A 16,204-nucleotide genomic window follows, 5' to 3' on the forward strand; every position below is an offset into this window, starting at 1 on the left:
CTTGCATAATCCAAACTGACTTTAGCTGTCCAGGTATCTGCCTGTTCTAAATAAAGACTATTTCAATATCATTAACGAGTTCTGAAAAATATAAAGACGTTCCATTACGTGAACATATTAAGAAAATAATAGTTATTTAACACAGATAAGTTATAAAACTTCACCTTTTTTTGTTTTTGAACATAAATAATTGTTAATATTTACGGCCCTCTATAGTAAGGCCCCCTAAAACCGAGGAGCACATTCAAATTTCAAAACAATGCTGATGGTGTCTGAGTATGGTGACGGTCATGGTGGATATAAACCTGTTTATTTTTTATTTTTCACTATTATTACAAAGATAGGCAGTTTATATCTCTCATGCATGGTTAGACAGATGAAAGTAATGTTGGTTATTACATTAGGTGTCTTGTTAGGTTTCCTGTGCGGATGCACAGCGAGGTAAAGTGAGCATTGTTTTAAAATTAATTTAAAGAGATAATCAGTAAGTGAGAGAGAGTGAGAGTGAGAGTGAGTGCAGAGAAAATGGAGGCTGAGGAGAAATCAGTAGCTGTTGCTGCTTGTACGAGTGTTGAAGTGCCGAAGCCGCCCTCCATAGAGGACTTCACGGTGCTGAAGCCGATCAGCCGCGGCGCCTTCGGGAAAGTCTTTCTGGCCCGGAAAAATAACAACTCCAAACTCTATGCTGTGAAGGTACTCTTATAAACCCATGTACACATTCATCTGCCTCATGTCCAGGAGTTTAAGCCGGGTTTACGAGGTGCATGGATCCCAACGGTTAACATTAATGTCCTGGAAATGTCATTAAAGGTGCAATAGTCATTAATAAAATCTCTTACTTGTACAAATAACCTGCAATATATGAAAAACTGGATATAATATCAAGAATTAAGCCGTCGAGCTTAGCACGAGTGTATCAAGTGGCTGGGAAAACCCGTTTGGAAAGCCGAGTTCCGGCCCGGACGCTTGTTTGTGTTTGTGTTTGTATGGGCCTCCTGTCAATCATTTTATAAAACGTTTCAATGAATGTCCTCAAACGTTTATCATAGATTACGTTCACATGAACAGCAATAATCTAATTAATGACCTTATTCTGAATAAGACAATATTCTGATTAAGGTGTTTACATGAGTCGCTTTTAGAATATTCCTTTCATGTTCCTAGACGTAGACGGATTAACGTCACACGTCATTATGTCCCCGCGCCACGCCGTCCGACGTTCCCTCCAGAATTTCACGTATCGACATACAGTTCGTCTCCGTTATGGGACCGTATACAGTTTTGGGTGTTTTTATTTTTAATTTTACGAACGCTTCAAGTGCGGTTAATTATTTGTCATGCTGTACGTGCGTATAGACGACTGCTTGAAGCCGTGGGCTGCGTCCCAAACCGCGTACTTACCGTTTATATAATAGGTAAATAAATACATGTATTTCTCCTACTATATAGTAGGTAAGTACGCGGTTTGGGACGCAGCCGTGCTCTCTTGTTTGCCGTCAAACGGTCGAACGCTGCCGTGTGTGTACAGGTCCTGTCACACAATGCGGTGAAAACTCCCACACAATGTTAATAGTGTGATTAAGGTGTGTACATGTCTGTAACGCACGTCGATAATGCGACTAAAACAGGAATACTCCACACGCCTTAATTCCATTTGTGTTTACTTCGAGTATGACTTTAATCAGATTAAGGTCATCAGTAATCGCTGTTTACATGCTAGTTTTTTAATCAGAGTATCGGGTTAATATCGGATTATTGTTGTCCGTGTAAATGTACTGATTGTCCCTACTCTAAATCTTTTTGGACAGAGGTTTCTATATTATTATTTTTATGTTTTAACAAAATGGTACAGATTACCGAAAGCACTTTATTGTTGATTCGTCTTCTTGGGTATATTTGATCTTTACAAAGCCAGAGAAATACACCCTGAACCCAATTTTAGAATGTTTTCTGCTGATTTATGCTTCATTGAAGAATATGTCTAAACCCTTGAACACCAAGGAATCTAAAGCATATAGTATTCTTAAGACTGTCTTCATGAAAATACATTTTTTTGTTCCAGAAATAGTGAGGCGTTGCTATGTGATGTTTCGCGTTTAACTGTCTTACATGTTGGCCGTATGTCCCCGATGCTGTGAAAAATTCTCTTTATTGTTTAACCTTTTGATATTTTGTTTAAAAAAAATCACAAAAATACTTTGCTGTCATGGGTATCAAACAATTGCAAACAAAACACAGGGTTATCCAAAAAAAATATAGATATATCAGTTCAAAATTAATATTAAAAAAAAAAAATTAGTACACCTGGGTGACTAGGAACAGGAAATTGTTCAACCATGACTTCCTGTTTCACAGGGGTATAAATATGAGGTAACACATGGGCCAAATTACCGTAGTCATTCATAACAGTGGGTAAGAGCGAGGAATATAGCTGTGATGTGCAGCAAAAGGTTGTTGAGCTTCACAAAATGGGGCGTGGCTATAAGAAAATAGCACAAGCATTGAAAATGCCCATTTCCACCATCAGGGCAATAATTAAGAAGTTCCAGTCAACTGGAAATGTTATGAATCGACCTGGAATTGGACGTGTGTCTATATCGTCTCAACGCACTGTGAAGAGGACGGGTCGAGTGGATAAAACATCTCCAAGGATCACAGCTGGAGAATTGTAGAAGTTAGTCGTGTCTTGGGGTCAGGAAGTCTCCAAAACTACAATCTGAAGTCACCTACATCACCACAAGGTGTTTGGAAGGGTTTCAAGAAAAAAGCCTCTACTCTCATCCAAAAACAAACTCGAGCGTCTTCAGTTTGGCAGACACGACTGGAACTTCAAATGGGATCGGGTTCTATGGTCAAATGAAACCAAAATAGAGCTTTTTGGCAATAAACACCAGAGGTGTTGGTGCACACAGAGAGGTAGCCATATGGAAAAGTACCTCATGCCCATATGAAAAAGTACCTCATTATTATTATTATTATTATTATTATTATTATTATTATTATAAATAAAAATAGTAATTCAAATGTCAAATCAACCTATTTAACTGTTAGACTGCCTGATCTTGCCTTAATGCACCTTTAAAACATGTTTTCAGGATCCCTGTTGCTGTCCAAATACAAGATAAACGTCCTTGTCATGTGTGTTATGCTCATTAAGTGTAAATGATTTGTTGGCAGGTGGTGAAGAAAGCGGACATGGTGGATAAGAACATGAGTGATCAGATGCGGGCAGAGAGAGACGCTCTGGCCCTCAGCAAAAGCCCCTTCATCGTGCACCTGTATTACTCCCTGCAGACGGCCAGCAAGGTTTATTTGGTATGAAAAAGCACAAACTGCAACGAGCATTTCCGTTGCCCTTATACAGTATGAGAGCGGCCTCTAGAGGCTAAATAAACACTATCAATGATTAATTTTGTTATGTTATTTGAAGTGTTTTTTGTTTTGTTTTGTTTTGTTCAGGTCATGGAGTACCTGATCGGCGGTGACGTGAAGTCTCTGCTCCACGTCTACGGCTACTTCGACGAGGACATGTCCCTAAAATACATTTCCGAAGTGGCACTAGCTTTGGATTACCTTCACCGACATGGCATCATTCACAGGTACTTGTTACAGTCCCATCCGAAAGTATCGGAACAGCGAGGCCAATTTGATTTTCAGCTTTCCTTTCCTCGTATTTACATCTACACGTGTTAAACAGCTTCGAACATGACACCTTTTTGTTTGAACCGCCCCCCTTCCCCTCCCCCGTGTTCAAAAGTATTGGAGTACATGTAACTGATGGGTGTTTCTTGCTGCCCGGTTGTGCCCTGTTAAATTGATTGTCTAAAGAATTCATAGCTGTGTGTGGTTTGAGCCCTAGGTTTCACCTGTGAAGACTGCATTTGTTATTAAAAAGGATAAACCAACATGAAGACTAGAGAGCTGTCTCTGGGAGAACAGTGCTAAAACAATAGAATATTGCGAAAACAATAGAATTGGCCTTGCTGTTCCAATACCTTTGGAGGGGACTGTATATTATACAAAATATGTGTTATACAGAAACATTATACAGCTCCTTTCTGCAGGGATCTGAAACCTGACAACATGCTGGTCAGCAACGAGGGCCACATCAAGCTCACTGACTTCGGCCTCTCCAAAGTGAAACTCGACAGGGGTATGCTAACGTCGAAAAATACTCTATTTAGCATATTCTATTCTATTTATTTCTTTATTTATGTATAATTATTTTTAAATAGATTTTTTTCCAAATCAGAAAACAAATACATTGAAGCTTTTGGCTCATAGATGTTTTGTACTCTCTAGAATTGAACCTTCTGGATATACTGACCACGCCCTCTCTGGCCAAACCGAAGAAGGATTATTTCCGGACGCCTGGTCAAGTTTTGTCCTTGATAAGTTCTCTCGGGCTTGTAAGTGCAACAAGAATCCCGTTTGTAATTGGCAGTGTGTGTTTGCGCAATTAATTAGGAGGACAGATGAACCAAGTTTACAAGGAATGTGTATGCCTATATATTTTTGACAAATGCTTTTGTATAAATGATTAAAAGAAACAGCAATAAGAACGTGTTCCCTCTATATGCTGTGTATACAGACATGTACTTAAATAATATTCTTAAAAATAATCCACAGAGATTAGTTTGTATTTGTATGACCTTTTATGGTTCTGTAAACCTACCGTACCACATACCACGATTTTAACATTAAACGTGTAGAAAAATAATAATTAAAACAAGGTTTTTGTAAAAGTATTTTTCCTAATATATTGAAAAAAGCGCACTATAAAAGTTGAAAGCATTTATAGGATACACAATTATTTAATTTCTTTTTACAAAAGATGCTTTTTAAAAAATTTTTTACTGTCAATAAAAATGAATAATTTCACATCCTCTGCACACACTGTACGTATTTATCTGTATATTGTGTCTCCACTGTGAAGAATACGCCAGTGGTGGACGGGAAGCGTCACAGCAGCGCCTCGGCCATGGCCAGTCCTATGTCGTGTGGAAAAGCCGAGCTGAGGAAGAGCTCGCTTTGTTCGCCGCTGTCGGCTAGAAGACGAGAGCTCCTGCATTCCCCGATCTGCCCGTCACGAGGCCTCGGTATGCATCTCGTTAATGTTTTTCAATCATTTTATCTTGAGTATCGTTCTCATCCGTTTGTCTAAGCACTGACACGTTGAGTGTGTGTGTGTGTGATTTTCTTATAGGAGCTAACAGTGTGTTCAGTCCCAGCTTGCTGGCCAAAAGTCTGACGCCGAGGCTGATGAAATCCAGGAAGAGGTTCGAGTCTTTAAGTGTCGGCAGTGCTCACTCGTGCCTGCTGCCGTCCAGCGGCTCGGAGAACTGCGTCAGCCCGCTGTGGGAGGACGAGCAGGTAACGCCCGCTTTACACCCACGCTTTATAGATGTACCTTATTACTCAGCTGTGCTAATGTGGATGAACTACAACGCATGAAAGAAAAATATCGTGTAGTTGCAGAAATCAGGAGCTGATGAAAACGTCCCGCCTCCAAACATGAAGGGCGGAGTCGACAAATCTGGGCACAAACTTCCGGCGCCCGCTGAGGAGGGAAAGATGAGCGGTGAGATGTGGGTTCCTGGAAACAACGCTCCTCAGACACCGCTTCACAACTCGGACCCGAGGTCGAGAAATCTCCGGCTTGAAATATCCGTCAAGCCGGAGGTTTCAGCAGGAAAGAGACTGATGTTCACCGAGTCTGATCTCTGGGTCACGCCTGGTAAGACTCCGCTCAAACCGTCATGCGAGAACAGTGTTAGGAAACCTGAGAGGAGCTTACCGGGTGTTTGTAGGTCCTTGGAGAATGGATCTGCTCTAAAACCGGGCTCGTCTGTGAAACGAGGGTTTACGGAGGTGGATAAAAGCCCCGAGCAAGCTGAGATCCAGGCAAAGAAGAGCACCGGTGAATACAAGCGGTGTTTTCCCGTTCCGGCGAACGATTCCAGGATGCATACGGGTCTGACCGGGATTTTCTCTGCTGTCGGTTTGGGGAATGGCGGAGGAATCCCGAAACAGTCCAGCCCTACAAAAGTGACTAAGAATCTTTTGTGTGAGCTGGAGGAACCGGGCGAGAACGTGCCCACGTCCGGCCTCACGTCCTCCCCCCGAGAGACGAGACGAAACCCGAGCTTGGACTCCGATAGCTCGGTTCACGAAATGTCGGTGATCACAAACACACCTCCTCCACGTGGAGAAAAAGAAGTGCTGGCGTCCTCATTTGAGGATGAAAATGAAGCACCGTCTGTGTCAACCTCACCGAAGCATCACGAGGAACACCGTCACCTCCACGTCGCCTCAAGCAGCCTTCTCAAATCGCCTCCGTTTCTCAAGCCGAAGAACGTAGTGGTCTTCAGAAGCTACTGCAGCTCCATCAACCGTTCCAACCTGTCCTACGGCTCGCGCCTCAGCTTGACCTCGATGGACGGCATGGAAGCGTCGACCTCGTTCCAGACCGCACCCACCGCCATCACGCCTGTGCAGAAGAAGAGACCCAGCCTCGACAGCTCACTTTACCAGGTACACGTAGAAGTCAGAATTCGGGGCAACAAACATGTCCGCTAGTAAAGTTTATCGTTCTCGCCTTCTTAGTTAGCAATATATAGAGCACTGGTGTCGGTGGGAAATAATCCAAGGCTAATAATAAACAGATAAATAACATTTATTTAACAAAGTCTGGTGAAGTTTTTATGGAAGGAGTCTCCAGTGTCAGCGCTTTTGTATCAGGAGGTTTGCGCTTTGAGGTTTCTCGGTAACATGATCAACTGCGTCGGTTTGTATTGTTAATTTTATGAGATCACGACTAGCAGCTACTTGTCATGGTCAAGTCGAGCTCTACGTTAGCCGCCGACTAACTCACGTGTCCTGGGTGTCCAGGTTAGTGATTTACCCACTGCTGTATGTCTAAAGGCAAACTTTAGTGTCCTCGTTTGATTGATCTGTTCTTGTTTTTCCTCCTAGACGCCTCAGCCGATGGCCACGTCTCACACGCCTTATCGTACACCTAAGAGTGTACGTAGAGGTCCAGAACCAGCGGAGAATGCCCTGATCCTCGGGACCCCCGACTACCTCGCCCCAGAGCTTTTACTAGGGAAACATCATGGTAAGAGGAAACTGGAGTAATACTAGCAACAATAAACTGCAGTCCTCATGCTGCACTCACACCAGCACTGTTTTTATTTATTTATTTATTTATTTATTTACTTCGCATCACTTAGAATGTTCTACTTTGGTCGCCTGTGGGCATTTTTCCTATTTTTTAGTTTGATGCCGGTTGCCATGGTTTCACTAGGCTAGTGCGATATCCACAAAAGCTGTCTAGAGGACGCGTATAAAATCGCCGATCTGAACACAATTCCAACGCCTTCCTCAAATTCTCAAATTTTAATTTTTTTTTCTTCCGTAACAGTCTCCATATTGTTTTGAATTGCATTGAGTTGTTGCTGGTGTGAAGGCAGGGTTAGTGTACTGTCCGTCATGTAATATACAATCGCCGACCACTTTAATAGGAACGCCTGTACAGCTGCGGATTCATGCAGTTACTTAATCGGCCAATCGTGTAGCAGCGGCGCGATTTCGCAATTTTTGTTTTTCGCACTATTTCTTGCGAACTCTTAAAATAACAGGAGATCAACACTTTTTGAACTGCTCACTCTGGCACCAACATGTTGATGTTCGATGTAAACATTGAGGATTGAGTGTACAAGCTGGGGGATTGAGTGTACAAGCTGGGGGATTGAGTGTACAAGCTGGGGGATTGAGTGTACAAGCTGGGGGATTGAGTGTACAAGCTGGGGGATTGAGTCTATAGCCAAGAGATTCGATATACTTCCTGACCAAACTATTAATCATTCCCTAAAAAGCAGTAGTGGTATACAGCCGTAAGCTGTTGTTTATTACATACCCGTATCTGCACGATTATCATATACGTTGTACTGCTGCGACATGATTGGCTGCTTAGAGAATTGCAGAAATGCACAGGTGTACCTATTAAAGTGGCCGGTGAGTGCGACTGCTTTACTATGTAGTTGAATGTCTGATGCTCTGCACACTGAGCAGCTTCCTCACTGCCCCTTATGTTTTAGTTGCAGGATCAGTTGCGTATGGTGAGTATGATGTGTAGTTTTGTGCTAATGCATGAGCAGGCCACTTTTCCATAAAGGTATACTTCATCCAAAAGCACACACATGGCTAATAATGACTGCAAGTTTGTGCGAGCCAGTCAAGTGTTTTATTTTTCTATACATTTACTAGTCACAACACATTGGTTGAAGTATCTTTTATGTTCTTTGCCAAGGGAAATGGCTGACTAATTTCAGTAACGTGAATGGGTATCCTGCTTCCATGATTGGCCATGCTTGGTGCTTACAGCTTCACTGATGCTCTGTGAACTTGGGAATAACGGGATAATCTTTTTACTGGTAAACTTTGTAACATGGACTTCCCAGTCAGTCCTGTCGCTTAAAAAAAAATTAAATAAAAATTTAATGAAAAGTCAAATGCTTTAGTGCTTTGGTTACCTGGCTATGGCGTGTTAAGGCTCAGTCACGCTAGTGTTTTGTTAGCGAAATATCACAAAGTTACTTCCATTTTAATGAATTGCTCTGTGAGGACCTGTTACTCATCACAGATTTTATGAGTAAATCAAGTTCAGGGAAACGGGAGGTCCTTTGAATTGCAACATAGACGATCCAAAATGGAGGATATGGTGTAGGAGATGGAGGATATGGTGTAGGAGATGGAGGATATGGTGTAGGAGATGGAGGATTGAGTGTAGAAGATGGAGGATATGGTGTAGAAGATGGAGGATATGGTGTAGAAGATGGAGGATTGAGTGTAGAAGATGGAGGCTATGGTGTAGAAGATGGAGGATTGAGTGTAGAAGATGGAGGCTATGGTGTAGAAGATGGAGGATTGAGTGTAGAAGATGGAGGATATGGTGTACGAGATGGAGGATTGAGTGTAGAAGATGGAGGATATGGTGTACGAGATGGAGGATTGAGTGTAGAAGATGGAGGATATGGTGTACGAGATGGAGGATTGAGTGTAGAAGATGGAGGATATGGTGTACGAGATGGAGGATTGAGTGTAGAAGATGGAGGATATGGTGTATAAGATGGAGGATATGGTGTAGAAGATGGAGGATTGAGTGTAGAAGATGGAGGATATGGTGTACGAGATGGAGGATTGAGTGTAGAAGATGGAGGCTATGGTGTAGAAGATGGAGGATTGAGTGTAGAAGATGGAGGATATGGTGTACGAGATGGAGGATTGAGTGTAGAAGATGGAGGATATGGTGTACGAGATGGAGGATTGAGTGTAGAAGATGGAGGATATGGTGTACGAGATGGAGGATTGAGTGTAGAAGATGGAGGATATGGTGTACGAGATGGAGGATTGAGTGTAGAAGATGGAGGATATGGTGTATAAGATGGAGGATATGGTGTAGAAGATGGAGGATTGAGTGTAGAAGATGGAGGATATGGTGTACGAGATGGAGGATTGAGTGTAGAAGATGGAGGCTATGGTGTAGAAGATGGAGGATTGAGTGTAGAAGATGGAGGATATGGTGTACGAGATGGAGGATTGAGTGTAGAAGATGGAGGATATGGTGTACGAGATGGAGGATTGAGTGTAGAAGATGGAGGATATGGTGTACGAGATGGAGGATTGAGTGTACGAGATGGAGGATTGAGTGTAGAAGATGGAGGATATGGTGTACGAGATGGAGGATTGAGTGTAGAAGATGGAGGATGGAGTGTATAAGATGTAGGATATGGTGGAGGATATGGTGGAGGAGATGGAGGATATGGTGTAGGAGATGGAGGATATGGTGTAGGAGATGGAGGACATGGTGTAGGAGGTGGAGGACATGGTGTAGGAGGTGGAGGACATGGTGTAGGAGGTGGAGGATCGGGTGTACGAGGTGGAGGATCGGGTGTACGAGGTGGAGGATCGGGTGTACGAGGTGGAGGATCGGGTGTATAGCCAAGAGATTTGATATACTTCCTGACTGAACTATAAATTATTCCATAAATAGCAGTAGTGGTATACAGCCGAAACTGCATTAGCCGTTAATTAATCATTTTTACATTTATAGTTAACGTGTTAGCAAGCTTCCTATCAACCAATTCCGACAAGATTTCCTCCCAAGTAGATGCAGAGCTAACGTTCCTCTCCTCAGATTTTCCCTCATTCTCAGCACGGCTAAAAAGCTATGTAGAGAATAGAGGACTTCTTGATCGTCGCCATTCAATCACTACAAAATTCTTGAGTGATTTTGGCTTTAGAAGGTGGAATAAATGACAAAAAAAAAGTGTGGACTGGCTGGGATTTGGGATAGCATCTCATCTGCTTTAATGGGCTTCTAGTTTAATTGGTGGTGCTGTGAACGTTATTGGAGGACCAGTGGCCCAAAGAACATGAATTTCCCAAACGTAAGCAAATATTCACAATTAGTAGTGCTGTAAGTGACTAAAAGATCTCCTGTTTGATGACTAGCACACTTGGACATGTTCGCATTGAATAGTTAGTGTGGTAGTTCATTTATTTATTTATAAACATAAAAATGTGACCTTATTTAGAAAGGGGACTATCCATAAATTTGCTAGTTTTCGGAATTATGCTTCAGGCTTAACACCATCACTGATGACACTGACACTCATTAACACCCCCCCCCCCCCCCCATAATTGAAACTACATACCGAATGTAAAATTGCCTCACGTTTTAATTTAAGCTAATTATACCTTTTTTCTTTACTCCAAAAATCAATTTAACCTCTCCCTGCTCGCACAGCTGTGCAGTAGCCTGGTGGTCACGCTCTAACACACTGCAGGACGTTGAGAGGAAAGTGATGTGTTAAATAAGACCGTGATCATGTTTTCTCCCTCCACAGACGTCATGGTGGACTGGTGGGCGCTGGGCGTGTGCCTGTTCGAGTTCCTCACCGGCGTGCCTCCGTTCAACGACGAAACTCCTCAGCTCGTCTTCCAGAATATTCTCAACCGAGGTCATTGGTGCTCTTATGACTATACAAAATAACATGACAAATATGTGATGCGTAGATTTTCAAACTAGGAACTTCATGATGGTCATTGTTTGTTTATTCCGTTAATCCAATTACAAGATGCATCAAATCACTAGAAATACATTTGGGATGATGTACTATCTCCACACAAGCTGGCTACAAACACCATCAAATTAAAAATGGTCACAGTTTCTGCCGGATGTTTAACGGGTTTAAACGGTTTCATGTACCAGGATAAGGTGGTGAAGAAATCGGCGCTGCTCTATTCTGGGTTTCTGTATGAAGTCATAAATAAGGAAGTGGAGCGTCAACTCCTGTGTGATGTCATGGTGGAAACGGTCTATTTGTGATTTCACGGACGAGACGGTAGGACAAGTCTATGATGATACGGATGAGACGGTAGAACAAGTCTATGATGATACGGATGAGACGGTAGAACCGGTCTGTGATGTCACGGACGAGATGGTAGACAGTTTGTGATGTCATGGACGAGACGGTTGATACAGCCTGTGATGTCACAGATGAGACGGTAGAACCGGCCTGTGATGTCACAGACGAGATGGTAGACAGTTTGTGATGTCATGGACGAGACGGTTGATACAGCCTGTGATGTCACAGATGAGACGGTAGAACCGGCCTGTGATGTCACAGACGAGATGGTAGACAGTTTGTGATGTCACGGACGAGACGGTAGAACAAGTCTGTGATGTCATGGACGAGACGGTAGAACAAGACACTGATGTCATGGACGAGACAGTAGACACAGTTTGTGATGTTGTCATAGAAGAGACGGTAGAACCAGTCTGTGATGTCATGGACGAGACGGTAGAACAAGTCTGTGATGTCACGGACGAGATGGTAGACAGTTTGTGATGTCATGGACGAGACGGTAGACAGTTTGTGATGTCATGGACGAGACGGTAGACACAGTTTGTGATGTTGTCATAGACGAGACGGTAGAACCAGTCTGTGATGTCATGGACGAGACGGTAGAACAAGTCTGTGATGTCACGGACGAGACGGTAGAACCAGTCTGTGATGTCATGGACGAGACGGTAGACTCAGCCTGTGATGTTGTCACGGACGAGACGGCGGAACCTGTCTGTGATGTCGCGGACGAGACGGCGGAACCGGTCTGTGATGTCGCGGACGAGACGGCCGAACCGGTCTGTGATGTCGCGGACGAGACGGCGGAACCGGTCTGTGATGTCGCGGACGAGACGGCCGAACCGGTCTGTGATGTCGCGGACGAGACGGCCGAACCGGTCTGTGATGTCGCGGACAAGACGGCGGAAGTTATTTCTTTGCGATTTCTTTCCGATGCTAAATTGATTTTGCTTGTCGTGTGCTAGTGAGGTGAATCATTTTCAGCACGAGGAATCAACTCCTAAGCTTTGGGTTTGACTCAGAGTTTTCAATGCCTGGGATCAGTGAATCGACCTTTTATGGATCGACTTTGACGTTTCAGTACGAGACGATAGACAGTTAGTAAGATAAGTCACCTCCTGATGTCCGCGTAAACAATTTGAAACGTGTTCATGCATAAATCAGTGTGATTCGTTTAATTCCGATGCCTATGTTTCTGATAATGGTGACAGATATTCCATGGCCTGATGCAGAAGAGGAATTATCCCCCAATGCTCGAGGTGCCATAGAGATTCTCCTCAGTACAGACGTCACCAAACGGGCTGGGCTTAAAGGTGAGGACTCCACCGAGCACCATGAAACATGCCGCGGCGACTAGCCAATTCTGGATCGTGATTTTATTCCTCCATTACAATACAATGCTGGGAATGTTTAAAGAAAAAAGTAATCATTTAAACAACATTCTTATTATTCGCTTTCATTTTTAAGAATGAATGAACTGCACGTTTTAGGAATATCCTGGTTTTAAGGTCTGACGTTCACAAATGTTGATTTAAACGAATGTGAAGCATTTACCTGTCAAACCAATTCGAAACGTTTTCGTGAATGAATTTTTAAAAGTACATCACTGCCGCACGCGAAGATTGTCCGTATACTTTAAATCGACGAATGTGATCTATTCATTCTCATTTCTGACTGGTCAGCAGGCGTCGACTCACTTCCTGTAACAGCAGCCCTGACCGTCGTGCAGGTTTTATATTAATGCGCTCGTTCGATCACGTTATTGTTTCTACGGTAACCGCTCGTTCTCGGTGACTCGATCCCTAATCTCCGATCAATAAGAAATAAAAACGTTTTATAACCACGGAAGGAGACCCCGGTGTCGTTAACAGTCCGAGGTGAAGCCTGAACATGAAGTTTTCCGACATTTTCAGGACAAAGTTTTTGCGCTGTAACATAAGCGATAACCGAGAGGATCCACCATGCTTTGGACCATATCAAATGTAGCTATAAATGGATAAAAAGTACTTTTTTTTTCTTTTTCTTTTCGCAGTGTTAATCGTTGGCAAACCGCTGTGGTATGAGAGGAATAATCCACTTCAGGGTGTGCTTTTATAGGAAAATAATCAACTTGGTGGTGGTAACGGTGTCCCAGCTTCATCACACCACCCCGTCGTTGATTATTTTCCCATAACAGCATGCCCATAAGTGTTTTGATTCCTTACTTCTTGGTGCTTGTGGATCTATAAGATCCATTAATACTCGACTACATGTGTGTGTGAACAGTGACTTGTATTTACAGTATAAATATATTTTTGGTTTGTTCCCCCCCCTCCCCCCCTTTGCAGAGCTGAAAGAGCATGCGTTCTTTGCCGGTTTGGACTGGGACAATCTCCAGAACCAGGCCATGCCATTCATTCCCGAGCCTCATGACGAGACAGACACGTCCTACTTTGAGGCGAGAAACACTGCGCAACACCTGGCGGTCTCGGGCTTCAGTCTCTAACACACACACACGCACACACACACACGCACACACACGCACACACACGCACTCACGCTCCCGTAGCTCGTCCTGGCCGACGCGGCGACGGAGATCATTTCCAGATTATGAATGTAGCCACTGTTCTCCTTTCCGTATCTGTTAAGACTTTTTGCTAACGTTTTACGATCGCACACTATCGAGTCAGTTAATCTGACTCGGGTTCAAAAATAACAAGATTCAGTGCAGACAAAGACGGATCAGCGCTCTACATATTACACACTTGTGTATATAGATATAAGCCCTGTTGCTATTCGTTAATATCATTTTATTGTTTTGGGTGTCTGTACGAGTAACGTATTGTTCCTGCTGCTATGCGTGTATATATCTGGGCTTTCCGGACGTCTCCAGCGATGATCTCACCTGCAAAACGGCGTTTCTTTTTGGATAATGTCCCACGCAAAAAAAAACAAACAAACAAACAGATTTTTATCACGTTTCAGTGTGTTCCATATAACTATTACATGGTGTACAAGTTTAAATAAAATCCCTTTAATATCGTCACCTTCGGGACGATCGATTGATTCGATTCTTTTAAATCGATCATTTTTATCTGTATTCCTTCCTTCAAGATGGAGAAGTAGTTAGAAAAGGAAAAAAAAAAAAAAAAAAGGTTGGTATCGCAAACTACGATGCAACGATCATGAAGCGTCGCACTCCATTGAGCATCTAATAACGCTCCAACACACTTTAAACCTCGACGACACTCAGATCGTACCACGTTTTGAAAATACAGGGTGGCGTTTCGCACTTGTAAAGAAGACACGCGAACTCCAAAAGCTCTCGGAAATTTTATTGGTGCTTCGGGTTAAGGGTAAGGACGTGCACTGGTCAGCGGTAGAAAGGTAGTGTTTCTAATAAAACGCAGCTTTTACTTACATCTTCTTCTAATTACTGTTCCAAAGAAGCCGATGCTACATTACAGTATGATACAATGAAAATATCACTTCAGTTTATTTCTATTTATAAGTCTATTTCTAATATACACATATAATAACTATTAACATTATTGAACAATTTTACACTAAAGAGGAAACAAAACACAGGGTTTGAAGGAGAAACGTGAACAGAAATGCATCAATTATATGCAATCTAACACAAACGTGTTAATGAACAGAAGGACCGTCTGAAACCTTGTCCGATAGTGCGTATGTACAACGAATCGAAAAGAACAAAAAAAAAAAGACAAATAATAACAGATTTAAAAAAAAAAAACAAAAAAACGTGAAATATTTGAAAGCGTTTCTAATCAGAACAATAATTGCGTGACTTTTCTTAGAATTAAAGTGTGATTAATTAGGATGTGCCGCTTATCGTGTGCGGATATATTAAACACCGCTTTTTCCAGACATCGTTTCTGGCAAAACGTACAGCGCTAAGCCCTAATACACGTGTTTATGGGGGTTTCTGTATACGTCTGCAGACAACAGAGAGTAATGATGATGTGTAGGAATTACACGCTCCTGTTCCGGCCTACTCTGTGTCTCCCGTCAATCACAGAAACACTAGCCAATCGTGTGCGTCTGTGAGCTCGCGTACGTGGAAGTGGAAGTGGATGGACGGCGCTTTCCTCCGAGCGGGTCCCGCTCGCCTGCGACGCAGCAGTTGGGAGAAACGCGTCTGGCCGGTTTGACGTGAGACTTGGCAGGATGAAGAGGAAAATAAATAAATAAATGGTCAGCATGACTTGTACGACGTGTACGCTGTAACCATGACAACGTTCTTAGCAATCCTAGCTAGTCTTGGCTAAGTAACCAAACTAGCCTAGCTGAAATGTTTGATGTGAGCTGTGATGAGGAAGGCGTAGTTTTGGAGGCGGAAAATCACGTGATTTGCGAGTGAAACGCACCCTGATTGGTCCAGAGGTATAAAAAAAAAAAAAAACAAACACTCTGTTTTTAGAGTGATCCTTAAGGTCCATTTATGCCTCTTAAATGATTTTTAAAAGGTACACTATGTTCATGTTTCCGGATGAAAGACACTACAGTAATGGTGTTCAACTAAAATTTGTAAAAGTCGAGTTGCGTAACGTTGCTTACGAAGGTCTGGATAAGCGACTAACATGGCAGAATCGGTCCATACAGAATTTCCCACAGTTTTTTTTGTGTGTGTGTGATGGTTGCAGTCAAAAAGACTCGATCTTGCTGGGCCTCTGCACACTCGTTCAGGTTTCCGCGCTTCTTTTTGCAGGAAACTACTCGAATTGGCGAAATTGCATTTGCACTAATTGTTCTGCGCGCTCTTTCACGGCGAG

At 42.9% G+C, this 16,204-nt stretch overlaps 2 protein-coding genes across 12 annotated transcripts in view; one reads left to right on the plus strand and one right to left on the minus strand.

Moving 5' to 3' along the window:
• The first annotated feature begins 272 nt into the window (after positions 1-272).
• Positions 273-15,838, plus strand: mastl (microtubule associated serine/threonine kinase-like). 2 transcript variants are annotated; one of them, XM_053636848.1, is made up of 13 exons: positions 273-693; positions 3,178-3,315; positions 3,460-3,599; positions 4,065-4,153; positions 4,303-4,409; positions 4,937-5,099; positions 5,207-5,373; positions 5,473-6,534; positions 6,976-7,117; positions 8,100-8,120; positions 10,911-11,024; positions 12,641-12,742; positions 13,757-15,838. In XM_053636848.1, exons 1-13 carry the CDS (start codon positions 526-528, stop codon positions 13,912-13,914), a joined length of 2,571 nt encoding a protein of 856 aa, XP_053492823.1. In that variant the 5' UTR covers positions 273-525; the 3' UTR covers positions 13,915-15,838. The 2 variants fall into 2 exon arrangements, with proteins under 2 accessions (XP_053492823.1, XP_053492830.1); XM_053636855.1 differs by lacking the exon at positions 8,100-8,120 and having other exon boundaries at positions 274-693.
• acbd5a (acyl-CoA binding domain containing 5a) overlaps positions 14,723-16,204 on the minus strand; it is a 25,840-nt gene continuing 24,358 nt past the window's right edge. For all 10 annotated transcript variants that reach the window (XM_053636914.1, XM_053636921.1, XM_053636883.1 and 7 more), the window contains one exon: positions 14,723-16,204. This exon is cut by the window's right edge and continues 1,501 nt beyond it. The gene's annotated coding sequence lies outside the window, so the exon portion shown is untranslated.

The sequence above is a fragment of the Ictalurus furcatus genome, chromosome 1 (assembly GCF_023375685.1).
Source record: "Ictalurus furcatus strain D&B chromosome 1, Billie_1.0, whole genome shotgun sequence".
Lineage (NCBI taxonomy): Eukaryota > Metazoa > Chordata > Actinopteri > Siluriformes > Ictaluridae > Ictalurus > Ictalurus furcatus.